Raw genomic sequence first — 26,813 nt, forward strand, 5'->3', positions numbered from 1 at the left:
CATCACTCCTGTGTTCCAATGGCACGTTGTGTTAGCTAATCCAAGTTTATCATGTTAAAATGCTAATTGATCATTAGAAAACCCTTTTGTAATTATGTTAGCACCGCTGAAAATTGTTGTTCTGATTAAAGAAGAAATAAAACTGGCCTTTAGACTAGTTTAGTATCTGAAACATCAGTATTTGTGGGTTCGATTACAGGCTCAAAATGGCCAGAAACAAAGGACTTACTTATGAAACTCGCCAGTCTTTTCTGGTTCTGAGAAATTAAGGCTATTCCATGTGTGAAATTTCCAAGAATCTGAAGATCTCGTGCAACGCTGTGTACTACTCCCTTCACAGAACAGCGCAAACTGGCCCTAACCAGAATAGAAAGAGGAGTGGGAGGCCCCGGTGCACAACTGAGCAAGAGAACAAGTACATTAGAGTGTCTGGTTTGAGAAACAGACACCTCACAAGTTCTCCCAACCAGACTGTAAAAATAGCTCCCAATGCTGCCTCTCCAAATATCCTGCTGTAAACTTTATCAGGGTGGCCACTGGCCTAAAGTGCAGGTGTAAATGACAACAGCAATTGTGTTTTTCACCACTGTGGCCCTCACACAAATTATACTTTTGACCCTAACACAGCTATTGGGCCCTTTGTAAGCATTACATTCCCCATTTCCTATCCCAGTGAGCACAATACTATTTTCAACGTATTTTCGACGTATTTTGCTCATAGGAGGGGCTACAGTGATGATGATTTATCTTTCTCATCTTATTATTTGGCACAAAAAAATCAATTTTCGTCCGAATATAATGTTTCAAACTGTAGGCAGTAAAAAAGGCTGTAAATTGCTGACATTTGAGATGCACTTCGACTAATATAAATACAATCATTGAAACTACTACTGTTTTAGAAAATGCTAGAATTAATTGAAGAAATGTGGATTATGTACCGGCAGGTAAATTGCATATTTCTGCAGTCGTTCAAACAGTCGCCCCTGTGATTTGCGCATGCTCCCTGTGTCTCCTTCACTGTGCCCTATCTTTGCCAGGCCGGCAGATGCTAGCTTTGACAGGGTGAAAAAGGACCAGACGCTTTGCAGATATCCATCTCTCCTTGCTTCACATCATAAAATCGGTAGCTATGAACATTTAACTGTTGATGTAGCTAATATAAAACATGAATGTTTTTTGATTTTTAAAAAAATAATGCCATTCATCGCATGAATGAATCATTGACAGTAAATGTCACTACACTAGTTAGCGCGGTTGTCCAAGGTTAGCCACTGCACCAACTGAGCAACTAGCTAATGTTAGGTAGCTCGCTACAAGGGCCTATTCCAATGTCCATCTGTTTTAGCTAATGTGGTTAACATGCTAACCTTTTAGCTAGCACATATTACATAATGTTGTGCTGTATAATCCCAGTTAGAGTTGTGTTGCAATTAACGAGATGAAACTATTTAACGTTATTTTAACGTTTTAAAGGATTAACAGTTTTTTTAAAAAAGAAATAAGGGGCGTGTACCATGATTTTTCCACTATTAGCTACTGTTAGTTAACTAGCTAACGAGGCTAACTAGCTGCAATATTTATAAAATTAAGTACTTCACTTTTTATATGATACTTTTTTGTCGTTGTTGGCATATTTACTCTTACTGATTCCAGTCATCCCCAATGCATCATGCAGCTGTAACGTTATCTACGCTAGCCAACATTTCAGCTGGCTAATGTTAACCAGTTTGACTACCCTGGCTAACCACCACAACTGACTCTCTTAAACGGTCCCATCTACAGTCCTTTGTCAGAAATAGACAGTGCACAAAATATGTTCGCCCGCCACTCGTCTTGCAAACAATAGAACAATGAAAATTTAGCTGTGGAAATATAAAACTAGCGAGCCATCTAGGTACTTTCATTTGTGCTGGTGGCGTTCATTTACAGGAGGACCCTCGCCTTGGTAACTGATAGCTATGACCCTCACCTTCAAGATGAACACACCTTTTTCTGGTTGAGTCTATCTTGCTAAACTAAGTTGCGTAGCTGTCGTTGCGTGCTGAAATTAGAAGATAATCAGCCAAGTGAATTAACCAGTGCCTTACTGTTAGCTGGTTGGAAGGATGACATAACATTAAACTTTAAAAAAAATGTATTCATTATTAGATGCATCTAGCTAGTTATCTACAATTGGCTCATTCATTCCCCACCCTGTGTGTTCTGTCAACTTACCTGGTTAAATAAATAAAAATATTACTAACCTGACATATTTTGGCTTTGTGACAGATCAAGGTAACTCAAAATCCACCTGAAAATAAAATTCTAAGTAAAAATCAACTATCTATTTGTTTGGTATTGTGATAACTGCAAATATTTTTACAATATGTGCCTATGCCCGGTCCTGTCAAACCACAAGGGCCTAGATTTGTAAATACTGCAGCCTGTTCTGCAAGCTCCTGTTGTCCTCAGTCAAGAAAATATATGCCACCTCTGACTTCACTTTATCCTTGAGATGATAGGTTTGGAAACTTGCCTAGAATGGCATGTAAAAAGCATCTCCTTACGGTTATGTAGGTCAATCAAAGCTATAGGCTAATCCAGTGCTGTGTGTGATGCTGGTGTCAGCCTAGCTAGCTTCCTGCCAGAAGAAACAATCTGTTCTCCAGCTGAGCTCACTCACTGGGAAACCAGTCACATGACCTAGGTACCCAGCCTCCCAGCACTCTGGTTGCCAAGGATATGTGACAGGGCATCTATTCTACACTGATGATTCACTAGGAAAAAAAATGTCTGCTGCAGGAAAGTCATGCTGCAGAATAGTCACTGGCACACTGCAGTCCTTCTGGACTGCTTTGCAAAATGGAGAGTCCTGAGATTTCTAGTGACAACTTTCAAATCAGTCCTGAAGGTATCATGTCAGCTGTTTGCAACATTCTAGAACATCACACACTGAGTCAAGTATTGCAGTGGGACATAGTTACGGCCAAATATATTGGCAGCCTTGCACTTTTCTTGAACATCTCTTATTGATCCATTCCACGGTGCTTTTTGATTTTTGTTTGGTGTTGCTGTCCAGCTGGAAGAAGACCCACAACATTCAATGGAGACCCAGTTTTTGGACACTGGGTCGGTCCAACATTGGACTACAAAACACCTAATAATCTTCTGATTTCATGATGCGTTTTGCACGTTCAAGGCCCCCCGTACCAGAGGCAGCAAGGGAACCCCACAGCATTATCAAACCTCCCCGTCTTTGATTGTTAGAGGGTGTTCTTTTCATTGACTGCTTCATTTGGTTGTCAGTAAACATAGTGCTGATCTGTATTGCCAAAGATCTCTTATTTTGTTTCATTGGTCCACAGAACATTTCCCCAGGATTTAGGCTTGTTTAGGGGAGTTTTTGAGAATTTCAATTAGGCTTTCTTGTGTCTCCTTCAGCAGTGGGGTCTCATGTTTACCAGCGATTAAATAAAGCATTCAAAGAAAAGAACAGCCTCCCTAAAATCAAACGTGGGGCGGTTTGGTAATGCTGTTGGGTTGCTTTGCTGCCTCTGATACTGGGGGCATTGAATGTGTGCAAGACATAAAATCAGCAGATTATCATTGTGTTTTGGGAGTGTAATGTTCAACCCAGTGTCCCAAAAATACAGCAAAAGCACCCTGAAATGGTTCAAGAAGTAACACTAGACTATTCTGGAGCGGCCAGCGACGATCTGAATCACACCCATAACCTATGACAAGAGCTGAAAACAGCACTTGGAGGGCTCCCCTCAAACAGAAGAATTAGAGCAGTTTGCTGCAAAACAGTGGGCCAAATTCCCAGTAGAAAATTGCAGCAAGGTCATTGATGGCGACAAGAAACATTTGCTGGCAGTTCTTTTGGCCAATGGCTGTGCAACCAAGTACCAGCTATGGGTTGCCAATAACTTTGTCTATGCCATTTGTCTTTATTTTCGAAAATCTAACAGGTTAACTTAAGTTTACAAAAATAAAAATGATTCTGCAATGTTAAATCAAATAGCAAGGTAAGGAGGCCATTCCCCCCCCCCCAACTTATTTTAGAAGAAATGGGGAATATATTGGCAAGGGAGCCAATTAATTTGGCCGCAACTGTATATGGCTTGCATGTGTTGACCTTCCTGACTTGTCTCCTCCTCTCCAGGTACAATGGCTGTTCCTCCTTCATACTCAGACCTGGGCAAGGCTGCCAAGGACATCTTCAGCAAGGGCTATGGTGAGTTACTAAATAGTAAAACCATTTGCACACCTGAACAGTTAGCTTACCAAGGAGAAGCCACAATTCCACACATGACAATGAATGACAGTCAGAGGAGTTTGCTGAAGCATGAAATAACAGATCAAGTTACTGTTTATAGTCTGGTCGTGCTAGAATTTGATACACCAAAGTCACCTGGGAATCAGCCAATGTGATACATAAAAATGTTAAGTTGCACTTGGCTGGCGAGGTTATGGACTGTTAGAAAGCAAAGCAGATAGGGATGTAAGGATTCACCAATATGCCTTGATCCCTGTTTTAAAATGTTTTAGATGCAGCTGCATTGGTCAGAAAATATATTCAAACGTTATGAATCACTAATTCACTCTTTGTGCTTACTTTTTTGTAACACCTGATGCGTCTTCTCCTTCAGTGTGGAACTAAGCATGTAACTGCGTTGACAGTCATTGCTCTTCAAGTCCTTTTAACTGCTGAACAATCCCAGGGACTATCAGTAGCCTAGTCAAACTTCATACGGTGCCCGGCACCTTCAGCATTAAAATCCCCAAATGACTAGCGCAATATAAGGTTTTATTAGTTAACTGACAACCAATGTAATTTTCTAGGTTATTATCTATGCGCTGTTGAAAAATGTATTTTACCAGACTAAAAGTAAGCTGCCGAAGACAACTATCATCTGGCTATAGGCTCTACCTGCTGAACGGGGCCTACAATAGATTTTATTTTGATTATTCAGGTTCACCAACAGCAATAATTTTGTTAGTTTTGCAATTAGTGTAATAGTGTAATATGGTATTCTTTTTGATATACAGAGCAGTGGCGATATTAGCATGTACATCTTGCTGGGACAAACGCAATAAACTGGCCATAAACTGTTAGGTACTACAGTACATAAAACTGTGCCAACAGCAGAGCTTTCCTTTCAGCTAGAGGTCGACCGATTAATCGGAATGGCCGATTAATTAGGGCCGATTTCTTTTTCTTTTTTTTTTCTTTTCTTTTTTTTTACACCTTTATTTAACTAGGCAAGTCAGTTAAGAACACATTCTTATTTTCAATGACGGCCTAGGTACAGTGGGTTAACTGCCTTGTTCAGGGGCAGAACGAAAGATTTTTACCTTTTACCTTGTCAGCTCGGGGATTCAATCTTGCAACCTTACAGTTAACTAGTCTAATGCTCTAACCACCTGCCTCACGAGGAGCCTGCCTGTTACGCAAATGCAGTAAGAAGCCAAGGTAAGGTGCTGCTAGCATTAAACTTATCTTATAAAAAAAATCAATCAATCATAATCACTAGTTAACTACACATGGTTGATGATATTAATAGTTTATCTCGCGTGTCCTGTAATCAATGCGGTGCACATTCGCGAAAAAGGACTGTCGTTGATCCAACGTGTATCTAAACATAACATTGAAGCCTTTCTTAAAATCAATACACAGAAGTATATATTTTTAAACCTGCATATTTAGCTAAAAGAAATCCAGGTTAGTAGGCAATATTAACCAGGTGAAATTGTGTCACTTCTCTTGTGTTCATTGCACGCAGAGTCAGGGTATATGCAACAGTTTGGCCCGCCTGGCTCGTTGCAAACTAATTTGCCAGAATTTTACATAATTATGACATAACATTGAAGGTTGTGCAATGTAAAAGGAATATTTAGACTTAGGGATGCCACCCGTTAGATAAAATACAGAACGGTTCCGTATTTCACTGAAAGAATAAACATTTTGTTTTCGAGATGAAGGTTTCCGGATTCGACCATATTAATGACCTACGGCTCGTATTTCTGTGTGTTATTATGTTATAATTAAGTCTATGATTTGATAGAGCAGTCTGACTGAGCGATGGTAGGCACCAGCAGGCTCGTAAGCATTAATTCAATCAGCACGTTTTGCCAGCAGCTTTTCGCTGTGCTTCAAGCATTGAGCTGTTTATGACTTCAAGCCTATCAACTCCCGAGATTAGGCTGGTGTAACCAATGTGAAATGGCTAGCTAGTTAGCGGGGTGTGCGCTAATAGCATTTCAAACGGCACTCGCTCTGAGACTTGGAGTAGTTGTTCCCCTTGCTCTGCATGGGTAACGCTGCTTCGAAGGTGACTTGTCGACGTGTTCCTGGTTCGAGCCCAGGTAGGAGAGAGGAGAGGGACGGAAGCTATACTGTTACACTGGCAATACTAAAGTGCCTATAAAAACATTCAATAGTCAAAGGTATATGAAATACAAATCGTATAGAGAGAAATAGTCCTATAATTCCTATAATAACCACAACCTAAAACTTCTTACCTGGGAATATTGAAGACTCATGTTAAAAGGAACCACCAGCTTTCATGTGTTCTGAGCAAGGAACTTTATCGTTAGCTTTCTTACATGGCACATATTGCACTTTTACTTTCTTCTGCAACACTTTGTTTATGCATTATTTAAACCAAATTGAACATGTTTCATTATTTATTTGAGGCTAAATTGATTTTATTGATGTATTATATTAAGTTTAAAAAAGTGTTCATTCAGTTGTAATTGTCATTATTACAAATACATTTTAAAAATAGTCAGAATAATCCGTATCGGCTTTTTTTGGTCCACCAATCATCGGTATCGGCATTGAAAAATCCTAATCGGTCGACCTCTACTTTCAGCACCATGGAGTGAATCCTTAACACCGCTACACCTGGCTATCAGCGGAGCCTTGTCTAGCAGCACAACAGTTCATCAAGCGTTATTTACTGCCTTTTTTAAAACTATAGCTGATATGACTGACTTGCTTAAACAAATGTGGTTACTACTGACTCCTTGTGGATATGTGTAAGTCTATTAGAACCGAATTCTCTTTAAATAATAACGAACGCCAAAATTAGTTTTGACTTTTGAACCATACACAAACATGATTTAAATGTATGTTCAGTAAATTCACAATGTTTATTCTTATCATTAACACTTCGCCTTAAATATAAGCAAGTGCAAGCAAACAAGGGCCTATCCATTCAGCATTTTCAAAATGGACACCAACAGAAATTCAGATATTAGTTCAAATAAATTCAGCAAGATGTTGAACCCTTAACTTTACTCTCACACAGAGAGGGAGAGCGAGAGAGACTTGGTTAGCCTACCATTTGAACTATTTTCTTAGGCCTATGTGGTCTAAAAATGGAGGAAAATACAATCGCGAGGATCCACTTTGATATACAATATACCAACGCACAGTCAGCGCAGTGCGCAAACAAAACGATCCTTTCATTATCAACTGGAATTACATGGGTCAATTACTGAACTTTTTGTTGAAAACAAATATTTTAATGGTAGATTGTCACTGGCAAATATGGTTAGACACAACAACATTATATAGTATCTGCTCCTCGTCAAGAAAAGCACACAAGCTAATTATAATACGCAAAGTAAGCAAAACAGTTAAATCATTCCAACATTGCCTAACATTTGAATAAGATAATGAGATGGACCTACACTACATTCGGAAAGTATTCAGACCCCTTGACTTTTTCCACATTTTGTTACGTTACAGCCTTGTACTAAAATTGATTGATGAAGAAAATAACTCATTTAATCTACACACAATACTGTTCCTAGGCCGTCATTGTAAATAAGAATATGTTCTTATCTGAATTGCCTAGTTAAATTTTAAAAATGTAATGCCCCATAATGACAAAACAGAAACAGGTTTTTAGAAATGTTTGCAAATTTATAAAAAATAAACCTGAGACCTTATTTAAATAAGTATTCAGACCCTTTGCAATGAGACTCGAAATTGAGCTCAGGTGCGTCCTGTTTCCATTGATCATCCTTGATGTTTCTACAACTTCATTGGAGTTCACCTGTGGTAAATTCAATTGATTGGACATAATTTGGAAAGGCACACACCTGCCTATATAAGGTCCCACAGTTGATAGTGCATGTCAGAGGAAAAACCAAGCAATGAGGTTGAATGAATTGTCCGTAGCACACCAACATTTACATTTACAATTAAGTCATTTAGCAGACGCTCTTATCCAGAGCGACTTACAAATTGGTGCATTCACCTTATGACATCCAATGGAACAGCCACTTTACAATAGTGCATCCAAATCTTTTAAGGGGGGTGAGAAGGATTACTTTATCCTATCCTAGGTATTCCTTAAAGAGGTGGGGTTTCAGGTGTCTCCGGAAGGTGGTGATTGACTCCGCTGTCCTGGCGTCGTGAGGGAGTTTGTTCCACCATTGGGGGCCAGAGCAGCAAACAGTTTTGACTGGGCTGAGCGGGAACTGTACTTCCTCAGTGGTAGGGAGGCGAGCAGGCCAGAGGTGGATGAACGCAGTGCCCTTGTTTGGGTGTAGGGCCTGATCAGAGCCTGGAGGTACTGAGGTGCCGTTCCCCTCACAGCTCCGTAGGCAAGCACCATGGTCTTGTAGCGGATGCGAGCTTCAACTGGAAGCCAGTGGAGAGAGCGGAGGAGCGGGGTGACGTGAGAGAACTTGGGAAGGTTGAACACCAGACGGGCTGCGGCGTTCTGGATGAGTTGTAGGGGTTTAATGGCACAGGCAGGGAGCCCAGCCAACAGCGAGTTGCAGTAATCCAGACGGGAGATGACAAGTGCCTGGATTAGGACCTGCGCCGCTTCCTGTGTGAGGCAGGGTCGTACTCTGCGGATGTTGTAGAGCATGAACCTACAGGAACGGGCCACCGCCTTGATGTTAGTTGAGAACGACAGGGTGTTGTCCAGGATCACGCCAAGGTTCTTAGCGCTCTGGGAGGAGGACACAATGGAGTTGTCAACCGTGATGGCGAGATCATGGAACGGGCAGTCCTTCCCGGGAGGAAGAGCAGCTCCGTCTTGCCGAGGTTCAGCTTGAGGTGGTGATCCGTCATCCACACTGATATGTCTGCCAGACATGCAGAGATGCGATTCGCCACCTGGTCATCAGAAGGGGGAAAGGAGAAGATTAATTGTGTGTCGTCTGCATAGCAATGATAGGAGAGACCATGTGAGGTTATGACAGAGCCAAGTGACTTGGTGTATAGCGAGAATAGGAGAGGGCCTAGAACAGAGCCCTGGGGGACACCAGTGGTGAGAGCGCGTGGTGAGGAGACAGATTCTCGCCACGCCACCTGGTAGGAGCGACCTGTCAGGTAGGACGCAATCCAAGCATGGGCCGCGCCGGAGATGCCCAACTCTGAGAGGGTGGAGAGGAGGATATGATGGTTCACAGTATCGAAGGCAGCCAATAGGTCTAGAAGGATGAGAGCAGAGGAGAGAGAGTTAGCTTTAGCAGTGCGGAGCGCCTCCGTGATACAGAGAAGAGCAGTCTCAGTTGAATGACTAGTCTTGAAACCTGACTGATTTGGATCAAGAAGGTCATTCTGAGAGAGATAGCGGGAGAGCTGGCCAAGGACGGCAAGTTCAAGAGTTTTGGAGAGAAAAGAAAGAAGGGATACTGGTCTGTAGTTGTTGACATCGGAGGGATCGAGTGTAGGTTTTTTCAGAAGGGGTGCAACTCTCGCTCTCTTGAAGACGGAAGGGACGTAGCCAGCGGTCAGGGATGAGTTGATGAGCGAGGTGAGGTAAGACAGACACAGGATTGTGTCTCGGCACAGATTTGGGGAAGGGTACCAAAACATTTTTGCAATTTTTAAGTTCCCCAACAACACAGTGGCCTCCATCATTCTTAAATGGAAGAAGTTTGGAACCACTAAGACTTTTCCTAGAGCTGGCCGCCCGGTCAAACTGAGCAATTGGGGGAGAAGGGCTTTGGTCAGGGAGGTGACCAAGAACCCAATGGTCACTCTGATAGAGCTCCAGAGTTCCTCTGTGGAGATGGAAGGACCTTCCAGAAGGACTACCGTCTCTGCAGTACTCTACCAATCAGGCCTTTATGGTGGTGGCCAGATGGAAGCCACTCCTAAGTAAAAGGCACATGACAGTCCGCTTTGAGTTTGCCAAAAGGCACCTAAAGGACTTGTGAGAAACAAGATTCTCTTGTCTGATGAAACCAATATTGAACTATTTGGCCTGAAAGCAAAGCATCACATCTGTAGGAAACCTGGCACCATCCCTACAGTGAAACATGGTGGTGGTGGCAGCATCATGCTGTGGGAATGTTTTTCAGCGACAGGGACTGTGAGATTAGTCAGGATCGAGGGAAAGCTGAATGGAGCAAAGAACAGAGAGATCCTTGATGAAAACCTGCTCCGGAGCACCTCAGACTGGAGCAAAGGTTTACCTTCCAACAGGACAACGTCCCTAAGCACACAGCCAAGACAACGCAGGATTGGCTTCGGGGCAAGTCCCTGAATGTCATTGAGTGGCCCAGCCAGAGCCTGGACTTGAACCCGATCGAACATCTCTGGAGAGACCTGAAAATACCTGTGCAGCGACGCTCCCCTTCCAACCTGACAGAGCTTGAGGATCTGCAGAGAAGTATGGGAGAAACTCCCCAAATACAGGTGTTCCAAACTTGTAGGGTCATAACCAAGGAGACTCGAGGCTGTAATCGCTGCCAAAGATGCTTCAACAAATACTGACTAAAAGGTCTGAATACTTGTGGTCCTTCTGTGGCTCAGTTGGTAGAGCATGGCGCTTGTAACGCCAGGGTAGTGGGTTCGATTCCCGGGACCACCCATACGTAGAATGTATGCACACATGACTGTAAGTCGCTTTGGATAAAAGCGTCAGCTAAATGGCATATATTATTATTATATTATTACTTAAGTAAATGTGATATTTCCGTGTTTAAAAATAAATAAATTAGGAAAAATGTCTAAAAGGCACTGTACTTCATAGACCGACTTCATAGACATACCTTCATAGACATACCTTCATAGACAAGCATCATTTACACATACCCACAGAAGTTAGCTCAGACAGATGGTCTTATGAGCTCAGGGGTCTTATGAGCTCCATCAGCAGCAGATTATAATTTAGAATGGGTGAACACTTTATTTGAATGGTCCATAATGAACCATTAATAATTTATTTCTCTCAATTTATTTATCATTACTCACACATTTGTCAATGTTAGTAAGCTAGTTATTTACACGTGTGTATGTGTGTATATGTATGTATATATATACACACACACACACACACACACACAGAGTTGAAGTAGGAAGTTTACATACACTTAGGTTGGAGTCATTAAAACTACTCCACAAATTCTTGTTAACAAACTATAGTTTTGGCATGTCGGTTAGGACATCTACTTTGTGCATGACAAGTCATTTTTCCAACAGTTGTTTACAGACAGATTATTTCACTGTATCACAATTCCAGTGGGTCAGAAGTTTACATACACTAAGTTGGCTGTGCCTTTAAACAGTTTGGAAAGTTCCAGAAATGATGTCATGGCTTTAGAAGCTTCTGATAGGCTAAATTACATAATTTGAGTCAATTGAAGGTGTACCTGTGGATGTATTTCAAGGCCTACCTTCAAACTCAGTGCCTCTTTTTGACATCATGGGAAAATCAAAAGAAATCAGCCGAGACCTCAGAAAAAAATATTGTAGACCTCCACAAGTCTGGTTCATCCTTGGGAGCAATTTCCAAACTCCTGAAGATACCACATTCATATGTATAAACAATAGTACGCAAGAATAAACTCCATGGGACCACGCAGCCACCATACCGCTCAGGAAGGAGACGAGTTCTGTCTCCTAGAGATTAACCTACTTTGGTGCGAATAGTGCAAATCAATCCCAGAACAACAGCAAAGGACCTTGTGAAGATGCTGGAGGAAATGGGTACAAAAGTATCTATATCCACAGTAAAACAAGTCCTATATCGACATAACCTGAAAGGCCACTCAGCAAGGAAGAAGCCACTGCTCCAAAACCGCTATTAAAAAGCCAGGCTACCGTTTGCAACTGCACATGTGGACAAAGATCATACTTTTTGGAGAAATGTCCTCTGGTCTGATGAAACAAAAATATAACTGTTTAGCCATACTGACTATCGTTATGTTTGGAGGGAAAAGGGGGGATGCTTGCAGGCCGAAGAACACCATCCCAACCGTGAAGCACGGGGGGTGGCAGCATCATGTTGTGGGGGTGCTTTGCTGCAGTAGGGACTGGTGCACTTCACAAAATAGATGCCATCATGAGGCTGGAAAATGATGTGGATATATTGAAGCAACATTTGAAGACATCATTCAGGAAGTTAAAGCTTGGTCACAAATGGGCTTTCCAAATGGACAATGACCCCAAGCATACAAAATGGCTTAAGGACAACAAAGTCAAGGTATTGGAGTGGCCATCACAAAGCCCTGACCTCAATCCCATAGAACATTTGTGGGCAGAACTGAAAAAGTGTGTGCGAGCAAGGAGGCCTACAAACCTGACTCGGTTACTCCAGATCTGTCAGGAGGAATGGGCCAAAATTCACCCAAGCTTGTGGAAGGCTAACCGAAATGTTTGACCCAAGTTCAACAATTTTAAAGGCAATGCTACCAAATACTAATTGAGTGTATGTAAACTTCTGACCCACTGGGAATGTGTGAAAGAAATAAAAGCTGAAATAAATCATTCTCTTGTCGTGGAAATTTCCTTAATTACCAACTGATGAGAGAGCAAATCACACACGAGTCAGAGTTGTGCTTCACCTTTAATAATAATTAAGCTTTTGCAATAGCATTTTGACTTTCAACAGTTCAGCATCTCTAATGAAAAGTTGAGAGTGCTCAACATAATGGAAAATGGGATCCTTTATAGCAAAGATCCACCCCCTCCTAGACGACATGACAAAACACAGGTCTTAGGAACTTACACAAAGAAAAACCTTACTTCAGAGAGGAGTATCCCCTAGTCAGACAGTGGGCTATAAATTATCGTTCAGTTTGGTCTCCTAAACAAAGCTCTTATCTCGTCCTTGGTACAAAATGGTACCAAGACATTACCCCCACCCTATGATATATATCAAATTGTCATTGAGAACCAATCCTGGACAAACTCACGGAGAGGAGAGTGACCCTATAGGTCAACAAAGAGGGAGCATAGAATGATTCCAGACACTGCCACCCTCCTTTCCCCGATGAGAAAAGTAGGGAGTCACTGGCACACAGAAAATATATGTTTACACATGACCCCTTGACCTCTCCCCTCTCTGCGGCCCATGCAACTTAGTCCTGACATAGAACAGATAACTGCCAATGGCCATCACTATAGTACAACAAAATACATTCTTATGAGAAATAACTCATAAGCATATCATGAAAATAAAACATCTTATCTATGTTACCCAACTAATTCTGATCATTCCACAACTCTCTACTGTTATTCTGACATGTTACATTTTTAAAATAAAGTGGTGATCCTAAGACTTAAATGTCTGACCTAAGGGATTAAATGTCAGGAATTGTGAAAAACTGAGTTTAAATGTATTTGGCTAAGGTGTTTGTAAACTTCTGACTTCACACACACAGTTGAAGTTTACAAACGCCTTAGCCAAATGCATTTACGGTAAACTCTGTGTGTGTGTGTGTGTATATATATATATAATCATAGTACATTTATTGAAAAAATATATACATATTTTTCAAGTAAAAAATTACCACAGGAGATTTTAAAAATTCGAATACAAACAGGGGAAAAAACATTTTCTTTCCATAGAAATCTTTGAGATCGGTCTCCAAAAAAGTGAATAAGGAGAATGAGTAGAAGAATCAGCATGAATTATAATGTGGTGGTAGCAGGTAGATATATATATATATAGCTAGAGAAAAAAGAAACGTCCTCTCACTGTCAACTGCGTTTGTTTTCAGCAAACTTAACGTGTCAATATGTGTATGAACATAAGATTAAACAACTGAAACAAACTGAACAAGTTCCACAGAAATGGAATAATGTGTCCCTGAACCAAGGGGGGGTCAAAATCAAATGCAACAATCAGTATCTGGTGTGGACACCAGCTGCATTAAGTACTGCAGTCTCCTCATGGACTGCACCAGATTTGCCAGTTCCTGCTGTGAGATGTTACCCCACTCTTCCACCAAGGCACTTGCAAGTTCCCAGACATTTCTTGGGGGAATGTCCCTAGCCCTCACCCTCCGATCCAACAGGTCCTAGACGTGCTCAATGGGATTGAGATCCGGGCTCTTCGCTGGCCATGGCGGAACACATTCCTGTCTTGCAGGAAATCACGCACAGAACGAGCAGTATGGCTGGTGGCATTGTCATGCTGGAGGGTCATGTCAGGATGAGCCTGCAGGAAGGGTACCACATGAGGGAGGAGGATGTCTTCCCTGTAACGCACAGCGTTGAGATTGCCTGCAATATCAAGCTCAGTCTGATGATGCTGTGACACGCCTCCCCAGTCCATGACGGACCCTCCACCTCCAAATCGATCCCGCTCCAGAGTACAGGCCTCGGTGTAACGCTAATTCCTTCGACGATAAACGCGAATCCGACCATCACCCCTGGTGATACAAAACCATGACTCGCCAGTGAAGAGTCCTGTCTGGTCCAGCGACGGTGGATTTGTGCCCATAGGTGACGTTTTTGCCAGTGATGTCTGGTGAGGACCTGCTTTACAACAGGCCTACAAGCCCTCAGTCCAGCCTCTCTCAGCCCATTGCGGACAGTCTGAGCATTGATGGAGGGATTGTGCGTTCCTGGTGTAACTCGGGCAGTTGTTGCCATCCGATCCTGTGCATGTGTTGTTACACGTGGTCTGCCACAGCGAGGACGATCAGCTGTCCGTCCTGTCTCCCTGTAGCGCTGTCTTAGATGTCTCATAGTACGGACATAGCTATTTATTGCCCTGGCCACATCTGCAGGGATCCTGGGCATCTTTCTTTTGGTGTTTTTCAGAGTCAGTAGAAAGGCCTCTAGTGTCTTAAGTTTTCATAACTGTGACTTTAATTGTCTACCGTCTGTACGCTGTTAGTGTCTTAGCGACCGTTCCGCAGGTACATGTTCATTAATTGTTTATGGGTCATTGAACAAGCTTGGGAAACAGAGTCTAAACCCTTTACAATGAAGATCTGTGAAGTTAATTCGTAACAATCCAAATATCTTTGAAAGACAGGGTCCTGAAAAAGGGACGTTTATTTTTTTGCTGAGTTTACTTAAACATCCTGTGTTGTATAATTGTTATTTTACCAGGTACAGCAAGAATGTCTAAAATTGGCATGCCCATCTTTTTGTGAGAAGTTATACTGGTCACTCAACTTAGTAGTTTAAATTGCACTCACTCTAGATTAGGGACTGCAAAAAATGCTTTACTATTGGTTAGTAAATGGTTTATTATTGTTTGAGTAGCGAGTTAATACATGGGGAATACCCAATTTATAAATGCCTTATATAATTGGTTTATTATGGACCCTTAAATTAGTGTTACCAATGTGAGGTAACTGGGTTTATGCAGCATATGTTAGTGCACCGAATCGATTCAAACTAAAGCGTATCGTGTTGGAGCCCATGTATCTGGATACGTATCGAAACGTCTTGAAAGGGAAAGATTCACATCCCTAAATGAAAACCATGATGTAACTCAACGCATCATAAACAAATTGTCATTGTTCTTCAAGTCTGCTCAAATGTACACTTAGCTCGTCAACCTCTTGTTTAACCCTCAAGGCTTCGGCATCGTGAAGCTGGACTTGAAGACCAAGTCTCAGAGTGGAGTGGTGAGTCTTCTGTTTCTGTCCTCGCCTTTTCCACTTCTCTCTCTCTCCCCTCCACTGTACCACCTGCGCTTCCTCGGTTGCTCTTTCTCTCTCTGTTAATGTTAATCGGTTATTAACATTCCTTCTTGCTTAGTAGAACATCTTAGTAGAACATGTTTCTTTCTTTGAGGAAAAAGTATATTGTGATTCTGTGACTGATTTTATAAATAACCCTTCTCTCTCTATGGTACTGTAATAACGACCCTTCTCTCTGGTACTGTAATTGTAAGTCGCTCTGGATAAGAGCGTCTGCTAAATGACTTAAATGTAAATGTAAATGTACTGTAATAACGACCCTTCTCTCTCTCTGGTACTGTAATAACGACCCTTCTCTCTCTCTGGTACTGTAATAACGACCCTTCTCTCTCTCTGGTACTGTAATAACGACCCTTCTCTCTCTCTGGTACTGTAATAACGACCCTTCTCTCTCTCTGGTACTGTAATAACGACCCTTCTCTCTCTCTGGTACTGTAATAACGACCCTTCTCTCTCTCTGGTACTGTAATAACGACCCTTCTAACGGTTTGTAATTCTGAGCTCTAAGGTTCACAGGTTGCTAGGTGATGTTGCTGGCTCTGCTTGGCTTTATGCTTCAGGATAAAGAGATATGACAGGCTGTGTGTGTGTGTGTGAGAGGCAGCTTGTGTTTAAGACTGTGTGTGGGGCCTGTTTGTCTCCATCTGCTTATCCTAACCCCTGCTCTGTCCCCCTGCCTCCTCCTGCCTCCTGGACTGCACTCTATTTTAGATGGTAAGACTCTCCCACAGTGTGCTGATGTCTCTATGTATGTACAACATGATACGTGCTGGAAGATGCATCGACAGACTGTCTGATTTCACTGTTAAGTCTTGTTTTAGCATCCTTGTGTCCAGCAGATGGTACTGTTAGTCTGTTTGCATCTACATCACTGTCCAGTGACTATTATAATTCTGTCCAACTAATTTACATGTATTTCACATCCATTTCTTTGTCCATCTGGATTGACTGGTGTCAATGTCACTTCAACTAATTTCATTTTGTCATCCATTTCTTTGTCCAGCTTCAACCACCGACTGCCATTTGCTGCACCTACACTACTTGAACAAAAGTATGTGGACACCTGCTTGTCGAACATCTCATTCCAAAATCATGGGCATTAATATGGAGTTGGTCCCCCCTTTGCTGCCTCCACTCTTATGGGAAGGCTTTCTACTAGATATTGGAACATTGCTGCAGGGACTTGCTTCCATTCAGCTATGAGCATTAGTGAGGTCGGGCACTGATGTTGGGTGATTAGGCCTGGCTCGCAGTCGGCGTTCCAATTCATCCCAAAGGTGTTCGATGGGGTTGAGGTCAGGGCTCTGCAGGCTAGTCCAGTTTTTCTACACTGGTCTCGACAAATTATTTATTTATGGACCTCACTTTGTGCAGGGGAGCATTGTCATGCTGAAACAGGAAAGGGCCTTCCCCAAACTGTTGCCAAAAAGTTGGAAGCACAGAATATTCTAGAATGTCATTGTATGCTGTAGTTATAAGGTTTCCCTTCACTGGAACTAAGGGGCCTAGCCCGAACCATGAAAAAACAGCCCCAGACCATTATTCCTCCTCCACCACCAAACTTTACAGTTGGGACTATACATTGGGGCAGGTAGCGTTCTCCTGGCATCTGCCAAACCCAGATTTGTCCGTTGGACTGCCAGATGGTGAAGCATGAGTCATCACTCCAGAGAATGCGTTTCCACTGTTCCAGAGTCCAATGGTGGCGAGCCTTTGGTTCACTCCAGACCTGACTGCCCTTGACCAGCACAAAAACATCCTGTGGCGGACTGCAATAGCATCGAACAGTCCCCGCGATATGCAACTGTTCAGCGACGTCAGGAACCAATACACACACAGTCAGTCAGGAAAGCAAACGCTAGCTTTTTCAAACAGAAATTTGCATCTAGTAGCTCTAACTCCAAAAAGTTTGGGGACACTGTAAAGTCCATGGAGAACAAGAGCACCTCCTCCCAGCTGCCCACTGCACTGAGGCTAGGCAACACGGTCACCACGGATAAATCCATGATAATCGAACATTTCAATGAGCATATCTCTACGGCTGGCCATGCTTTCCTCCTGACTAGCCCAACCCCAGCCAACAGCTCCGCAGCTACTTGCCCGAGCCTCCCCAGCTTCTCCTTCACCCAAATCCAGATTGCAGATGTTCTGAAAGAGCTGCAAAACCTGGACCTGAACAAAACAGCTGTGCTAGACAATCTGGACCCTCTCTTTCTAAAATCATCCGCCGCCATTGTTGCAACCCCTATTACCAGTCTGTTCAACCTCTTTCGTATCGTCCAAGATCCCTAAAGATTGGAAAGCTGCCGCGGTCATCCCCCTCTTCAAAGGGGGTGACACTGTAGACCCAAACTGTTATAGGCAGGGCAGGATGGATACAGGTCTATCTAAAGTCTTCGAATGCCAAGTTAATAAACAGATCACTGACCATTTCGAATCCCACCATACCTTCTCCACTGTGCAATCCGGTTTCTGAACTGGTCATGGGTGCACCTCAGCCACACTCAAGGTAGTAAACGATATCATAACCGCCATCGATAGAAGACAGTACTGTGCAGCCGTCTTCATCGACCTGGCCGAGGCCTTCGACTCTGTCAATCACCATATTCTTATCGGCATACTCGATAGCCTTGGTTTCTCAAATGACTGCCTCGCCTGGTTCACCAACTACTTCGCATACAGAGTTCAGTGTGTCAAATCGGAGGGCCTGTTGTCCGGACCTCTGGCAGTCTCTATGGGGGTACCATAGGGTTCAATTCTCGGGCCAACTATTTTCTCTGTATATATCAACGATGTCGCTCTTGCTGATTGTGATTCCCTGATCCACCTCTACACAGACGACACCATTCTGTATACATCTGGCCCTCCTTTGGACACTGTGTTAACTAACCTCCAAACGAGCTTCAATGCCATACAACACTCCTTCCGTGGCCTCCAACTGCTCTTAAACGCTAGCAAAACCAAATGCATGATTTTCATCCGTTCGCTGCCCGCATGACTAGCATCACTACTCTGGACGGTTCTGACCTAGAATATGTGGACAACTCCAAATACCTAGGTGTCTGGCTAGACTGTTAACTCTCCTTCCAGACTCATATCAAACATCTCCATTCCAAAATCAAATCTAGAATCGGCGTTCTATTTCGCAACAAACGCCGCCAAACTTACCCTAGTAAATCCTCGACTTCGGCGATGTCATCTACAAATAGCTTCCAATACTCTACTCAGGCTACATCCAGTTTGCTATCACAGTGCCATCTGTTTTGTTCCCGACATGCCTTATACCACCCACCACTGCAACCTGTATGCTCTAGTCGGCTGGTCCTTGCTACATATTCGTCGCCAGACCCACTGGCTCCAGGTCATCTACAAGTCTATGCTAGGTAAAGCCCCGCCTTATCTCAGCTCGCTGGTCACGATAACAACACCCACCCGTAGCACGTGCTCCAGCAGGTATATCTCACTGGTCATCCCCAAAGCCAACACTCCCTTTGGCTGCCTTTCCTTCCAGTTCTCTGCTGCCAGTGACTGAAACGAATTGCAAAAATCACTGAAGCTGGAGATTTACGTTTCCCTCACTGACTTTAAACATCAGCTATCTGAGCAGCTAACCGTTGGCTGCAGCTGTACATACAGTGCCTTGCGAAAGTATTCGGCCCCCTTGAACTTTGCGACCTTTTGCCACATTTCAGGCTTCAAACATAAAGTTATAAAACTGTATTTTTTTGTGAAGAATCAACAACAAGTGGGACACAATCATGAAGTGGAACGACATTTATTGGATATTTCAAACTTTTTTAACAAATCAAAAACTGAAAAATTGGGCGTGCAAAATTATTCAGCCCCTTTACTTTCAGTGCAGCAAACTCTCTCCAGAAGTTCAGTGAGGATCTCTGAATGACCAATGTTGACCTAAATGACTAATGATGATAAATACAATCCACCTGTGTGTAATCAAGTCTCCGTATAAATGCACCTGCACTGTGATAGTCTCAGAGGTCCGTTAAAAGCGCAGAGAGCATCATGAAGAACAAGGAACACACCAGGCAGGTCCGAGATACCGTTGTGAAGAAGTTTAAAGCCGGATTTGGATACAAAAAGATTTCCCAAGATTTAAACATCCCAAGGAGCATTGTGCAAGCGATAATATTGAAATGGAAGGAGTATCAGACCACTGAAAATCTACCAAGACCTGGCCGTCCTTCTAAACTTTCACCTCGTACAAGGAGAAGACTGATCAGAGATGCAGCCAAGAGCCCCATGATCACTCTGGATGAACTGCAGAGATCTACAGCTGAGGTGGGAGACTCTGTCCATAGGACAACAATCAGTCGTATATTGCACAAATCTGGCCTTTATGGCAGAGTGGCAAGAAGAAAGCCATTTCTTAAAGATATCCATAAAAAGTGTAGTTTAAAGTTTGCCACGAGCCACCTGGGAGACGCACCAAACATGTGGAAGAAGGTGCTCTGGTCAGATGAAACCAAAATTGAACTTTTTGGCAACAATTCAAAACGTTATGTTTGGCGTAAAAGCAACACAGCTCATCACCCTGAACACACCATCCCCATTGTCAAACATGGTGGTGGCAGCATCATGGTTTGGGCCTGCTTTTCTTCAGCAGGGACAGGGAAGACGGTTAAAATTGATGGGAAGATGGATGGAGCCAAATACAGGACCATTCTGGAAGAACCTGATGGAGTCTGCAAAAGACCTGGGACGGAGATTTGTCTTCCAACAAGACAATGATCCAAAACATAAAGCAAAATCTACAATGGAATGGTTCAAAAATAAACATATCCAGGTGTTAGAATGGCCAAGTCAAAGTCCAGACCTGAATCCAATCGAGAATCTGTGGAAAGAACTGAAAACTGCTGTTCAAATGCTCTCCATCCAACCTCACTGAGCTCGAGCTGTTTTGCAAGGAGGAATGGGAAAAAATTTCAGTCTCTCGATGTGCACAACTGATAGAGACATACCCCAAGCGACTTACAGCTGTAATCGCAGCAAAAGGTGACGCTACAAAGTATTAACTTAAGGGGCTGAATAATTTTGCACGCCCAATTTTTCCGTTTTTGATTTTTTTTTAAAAGTTTGAAATATCCAATAAATGTCGTTCCACTTCATGATTGTGTCCCACTTGTTGTTGATTCTTCACAAAAAAAATACAGTTTTATATCTTTATGTTTGAAGCCTGAAATGTGGCAAAAGGTCGCTCTCGATGAACAGTTCTTGTGCTGCTGTTGCTTCCAGAGGCAGTTTGGAACTCTGTAGTGAGTGTTGCAACCGAGGACACACTATTTTTGCGTTCTACGCTCTTCAGCACTCTGCGGTCCTGTTCTGTGAGCTTGTGTGGCCTACCACTTCGCGGCTGAGCTGTTTTTGCGCATAATGTTTCCACTTCACAATAACAGCACTTATTTGACCGGGGCAGCTATATTAGGGCAGTAATCTGACAAACTGACTTGTTGGAAAGGTGGCATCCTATGATGATGCCATGTTGAAAGTAACTGAGCTCTTCAGTAAGGTCATTCTCTTGACAATTTTTGTCTATGGAGATTGCATGTCTGTGTGCTCGAAGTGAGGGATGCAACTGGTGTGTCTGAAATGGCCGAATCCACGAATTTGAAAGGGTATCCACATACTTTTGTGTGTACATATAGTGTTTGTCTATACTTCCTCCTATCCACCCTCCTTACCTTGCATCCCTCACTTTCTTGATCTTTATTTTCCTGGTGAACCTTTTCATGCTCCATTACCTGTAATCTGTTTTCTGTGTTTCTCCTTACATCGTTCGTTAATCATACAAGGTGTCCTCTTTTGCTGTAAGCAAAAAACTTCCCTTTTCAAAAATCTGCTTTTCTAGATCTCACTCACTTTAAACTATTTGACCAACTCTCCTCTCCACCATCTCTTGCCTCATACATTTTCCTCTTTTTCCTCACTCTCTCCCGCCCTCTCTTCTCTCCCCCTCAGGAGTTCAACACATCAGGTTCCAGTAACACAGACACAGGGAAGGCAGCTGGTAACCTGGAGACCAAGTACAAGATGAAGGAGCTGGGCCTGAGCTTCAATCAGAAGTGGAACACCGACAACACTCTGGCTACAGAGGTCACTGTGGAGGACCAGCTGGCTCAGGGACTCAAGCTGGCTCTGGACACATCCTTCGTACCAAACACTGGGTGAGAGAGGGACATCAAACTGTTAATGACATACCACGTTATTCCTTTTGACAAAAAATATGAAATGATTTAGGATTTATTAATGAAATATGTTATCGCCTTTCTTTTTTTGGAGTGTGAAGGATCAGATATGAAAGTTTATTTGTTGGGTGTCTCCTCTCCATCTGTCCTCAGCAAGAAGAGTGGCAAGCTGAAGACTGGCTACAAGCGTGACTTCCTTAATGTGGGCTGTGACGTCGACTTCGAGGGTCCCATCATCCACGCAGCCGCAGTGGTGGGCTATGAGGGCTGGCTGGCCGGGTACCAGATGGCCTTTGACACGGCCAAGTCCAAACTGGCCCAGAACAACTTCGCCCTGGGATACAAGGCTGGAGACTTCCAGCTCCACACCAACGTGTGAGTATCTCAATGCAGTGGATCTTGCCTAGAAACACTGGATTTATTTTTGAGTGAGTCATCAGAAATGTGGAATGTGTTAGATGGTAAAGTTTGGGAACCGTGGCTGATGTTGCCCCGTGTCTCTCAGCAGTAATGGTATGGAGGTTAGAGTAGGAAGGAGTTTCTGTGTTACCTTCCCTCTCTTTCAGTAATGACGGAACAGAATTAAGAGTGTTCCAACCACCAGAAGGTGTCTAGGAGTATGAACTAGGGGTTGATTTGGGCATGTCTGTTAACTGCTCTCTCTCCTCTCTCAGTAACGATGGGACTGAATTTGGGGGTTCTATCTACCAGAAGGTAGATGACCAGCTGGAGACGGCGGTCACTCTGGCCTGGACGGCCGGCAGCAACAACACACGCTTCGGCATCGCAGCCAAATACGCTCTAGACAAAGATGCTTCCCTGTCTGTGAGTAACACACACTTACATTTACACACACGTTCCATTTACACGCTTTACCCTGGTGGGACTTCAGCCAGCTTTACAGACTAACACACATTCTCTGGCTGTCTCTAACTGTGTCTCCCCCTGCAGGCCAAAGTGAATAACGCCAGCCTGATTGGAGTCGGTTACACCCAGAGCCTCAGGCCAGGTGAGTAACAATCACAACAGAGAAGGTTATGATCTAAGCACAACCGTCATTTTAGGTCTAGCTGTAGTGTTTAACACCTCCAGTAATATTATTCTCCTCTGTGCGTGTAGGTGTGAAGGTGACTCTGTCAGCCCTGATCGATGGGAAGAACTTCAACACCGGCGGTCACAAGGTTGGCCTGGGCTTCGAGCTGGAGGCATAAAGCAGGAACAAGACCCACCAACCAAGAGAAGAGCTCAGAACCAATCACACCTCTATTCCCAACCACATGCAAACCCTACCAAAGCCCTTATCCAAAACCATCTTCATGTAGCCTCTCCATTCCTGCACCTCTGTCTCTCTCACACACACACACACACACACACACATTAAGTGTTTAGGCAGGAATAGTCAAACCTGTGGCAGCCATGTCCGTCATGACTGAAGTAGCGAAATAACCTGAATGAATACTGAGAGACATTCTGTAATGTCATGGCCATTATATATTCTAGTCTTTGGTTTAGATAGTTAGCTACCACTACCGTTCATCTTGTTTTAAAGAACGTGTTTCAGTCTTAGAGGGGAAAGGCAGGCACATAAGATGGATACCTCCCCTTTAACTGACGTTGTACAGAAACGCAGGGGAGTTGTCATCTGACTGGTAACTGAAGGGTCACCTCTCAGTAGGGGTTTGGGGGAGTAGTCCTTGGGAAACTTGTAGCTCATGTATGCTTATGTACGTTTGTGTATATATTCCCCTTCGTCTTTCATTGTAAAAATGTCTGAATGAATATCTGGGGTAGAACGGAAGGCTTGGTAAGAATGGAAGCCTCATGCATTTGATGTCCAGTGTTCCCTCTGTCGGTCTGTTTCGTTTGTATTGGTTTGAGTATCAAATGTTGTATTTTGGTTGTGCTGTTGTCAGTCGTGGACCATGGTATCAGTTAAACTAGGTGTGATCATAGGATGTTTTAGTGATGTTGGACATTATGTACGACTCCATTGTATGTTTTCATATCACGGATGTAAACCGTTGTTGGTTTTGGTCGGCTGGGTGGAAAGAGACCGGTTAAAGCCAGAACAAACAGTTCTTACGCCAACCCTATCTCATTTCAGACAATTTATGTTTTAATTCCTCATTTGACTGAGGTGAGATTTTAATTGAGTCCAACCTTGAGAAGGAATCCACCATTTGACCACTGCTACCATCTGCTGTTACTGTAACCACTGAACAATAGGGGCGTCTGCAGTAGAGTTTCAGTAAGATAAGTATCGTCCACTGAATGCAGTTCTACATGTGTCCCGAAACACTCAAATATTTTCCTCTCCTTTGCTCGGTTGCCACGCTTCTGTATATGCCAGCTGGTAGGTGAAAATAATATGGTGGAATCTTCCAGTAGGTTAGAATAGGTGGCATTTCTACAGTGTTGCTTTCATCTATCTAGTTGAGATCTGTAGTCACGTGAAGAGGGACATGGACATGGCGCTATTTGAGAGTATTTTGAGCGACTTATGAGTTAGAATTTTTGTTCAGGGATTTCATTTAGTCCGTTCTAAAATGAGTGTCTTGGTGCCATTCTAGAATGTTGTTGCTCATGCTACTTTGGACCGACACCCCTTCTTGGCTGCCATCGGTCCCATTGGAAGCCAATCAACACTCCCTGTCATCCCCACTCTCTGTACATAGTATACATATTCTCCTCTTAGTTTCACCACTCCTACAGTCAGAAAACACTTGAAGGGATCATGTCAGAGGCCGTTGTGTGGAACTCTTACCAAGTCATAAACCAGTTATCCATTGATCTTTGTTTTCTTTCCATTTGTTGACATAATTCAATCACTTTGATTTTGTGTGTTTAGACACAGTACCACATTTTTTCCAACTTCAAGTAATGGAATTCTAATAAATAAACACATTGACTTGATCATGTCATGTCTTTTGTTTCTCGGAAGACATGAGAATATTTTCACGCTGAAGTGAGAATAGTAGTGATAATTGCAGTATTTGGTTGTTGTAATAGTTTCCATATGTATTTTGAATTTCTAATTCTGCTTCTGCAGTCTGTCCCCAACCCTTGGTCACTGTCGACCAGACAGACTGCAGTCTGTCCCAAACCCTTGGTCACTGTCGACCAGACAGACTGCAGTCTGTCCCAAACCCTTGGTCACTGTCGACCAGACAGACTGCAGTCTGTCCCAAACCCTTGGTCACTGTCGACCAGACAGACTGCAGTCTGTCCCCAACCCTTGGTCACTGTGGCCCAGACAGACTGCAGTCTGTCCCCAACCCTTGGTCACTGTCGACCAGACAGACTGCAGTCTGTCCCCAACCCTTGGTCACTGTGGCCCAGACAGACTGCAGTCTGTCCCCAACCCTTGGTCACTGTCGACCAGACAGACTACAGTCTGTCCCAAACCCTTGGTCACTGTCGACCAGACAGACTGCAGTCTGTCCCAAACCCTTGGTCACTGTCGACCAGACAGACTACAGTCTGTCCCAAACCCTTGGTCACTGTCGACCAGACAGACTGCAGTCTGTCCCCAACCCTTGGTCACTGTCGACCAGACAGACTGCAGTCTGTCCCCAACCCTTGGTCACTGTCGACCAGACAGACTGCAGTCTGTCCCAAACCCTTGGTCACTGTCGACCAGACAGACTGCAGTCTGTCCCCAACCCTTGGTCACTGTCGACCAGACAGACTGCAGTCTGTCCCAAACCCTTGGTCACTGTCGACCAGACAGACTGCAGTCTGTCCCAAACCCTTGGTCACTGTCGACCAGACAGACTGCAGTCTGTCCCCAACCCTTGGTCACTGTCGACCAGACAGACTGCAGTCTGTCCCCAACCCTTGGTCACTGTCGACCAGACAGACTGCAGTCTGTCCCAAACCCTTGGTCACTGTCGACCAGACAGACTGCAGTCTGTCCCAAACCCTTGGTCACTGTCGACCAGACAGACTGCAGTCTGTCCCAAACCCTTGGTCACTGTCGACCAGACAGACTGCAGTCTGTCCCAAACCCTTGGTCACTGTCGACCAGACAGACTGCAGTCTGTCCCAACCCTTGGTCACTGTCGACCAGACAGACTGCAGTCTGTCCCAAACCCTTGGTCACTGTCGACCAGACAGACTGCAGTCTGTCCCAAACCCTTGGTCACTGTCGACCAGACAGACTGCAGTCTGTCCCCAACCCTTGGTCACTGTGGCCCAGACAGACTGCAGTCTGTCCCCAACCCTTGGTCACTGTCGACCAGACAGACTGCAGTCTGTCCCAAACCCTTGGTCACTGTCGACCAGACAGACTGCAGTCTGTCCCAAACCCTTGGTCACTGTCGACCAGACAGACTGCAGTCTGTCCCAAACCCTTGGTCACTGTCGACCAGACAGACTGCAGTCTGTCCCCAACCCTTGGTCACTGTCGACCAGACAGACTGCAGTCTGTCCCCAACCCTTGGTCACTGTCGACCAGACAGACTGCAGTCTGTCCCAAACCCTTGGTCACTGTCGACCAGACAGACTGCAGTCTGTCCCCAACCCTTGGTCACTGTCGACCAGACAGACTGCAGTCTGTCCCCAACCCTTGGTCACTGTCGACCAGACAGACTGCAGTCTGTCCCAAACCCTTGGTCACTGTCGACCAGACAGACTGCAGTCTGTCCCAAACCCTTGGTCACTGTCGACCAGACAGACTGCAGTCTGTCCCAAACCCTGGTCACTGTC

The 26,813-nt window shown here is 43.9% G+C and overlaps 1 protein-coding gene across 1 annotated transcript; it reads left to right on the forward strand.

The window, feature by feature from the left end:
- The first annotated feature begins 957 nt into the window (after nt 1-957).
- On the forward strand, nt 958-25,019 carry LOC118391473 (voltage-dependent anion-selective channel protein 2-like). The gene is made up of 8 exons (XM_035782906.2): nt 958-1,123; nt 4,145-4,216; nt 15,779-15,828; nt 21,880-22,085; nt 22,260-22,481; nt 22,781-22,931; nt 23,058-23,115; nt 23,226-25,019. The coding sequence occupies exons 1-8, from the start codon at nt 997-999 to the stop codon at nt 23,315-23,317; spliced, it is 978 nt and encodes a 325-aa protein (XP_035638799.1). The 5' UTR covers nt 958-996; the 3' UTR covers nt 23,318-25,019.
- The last annotated feature ends 1,794 nt before the right edge of the window (nt 25,020-26,813 follow it).

This window comes from Oncorhynchus keta, chromosome 12, assembly GCF_023373465.1.
Source record: "Oncorhynchus keta strain PuntledgeMale-10-30-2019 chromosome 12, Oket_V2, whole genome shotgun sequence".
Classification (NCBI taxonomy): Eukaryota; Metazoa; Chordata; class Actinopteri; order Salmoniformes; family Salmonidae; genus Oncorhynchus; species Oncorhynchus keta.

Bases quoted from the DNA above. Each gene is read 5' to 3' on its own strand.
- LOC118391473 (XM_035782906.2), top strand. From the start codon at position 997: ATGCTCCCTGTGTCTCCTTCACTGTGCCCTATCTTTGCCAGGCCGGCA. The intron at 22,482-22,780 runs GTGAGTATCTCA...CTCCTCTCTCAG, and splicing joins TTCCAGCTCCACACCAACGT to TAACGATGGGACTGAATTTG. The intron at 22,932-23,057 runs GTGAGTAACACA...CTCCCCCTGCAG, and splicing joins ACAAAGATGCTTCCCTGTCT to GCCAAAGTGAATAACGCCAG.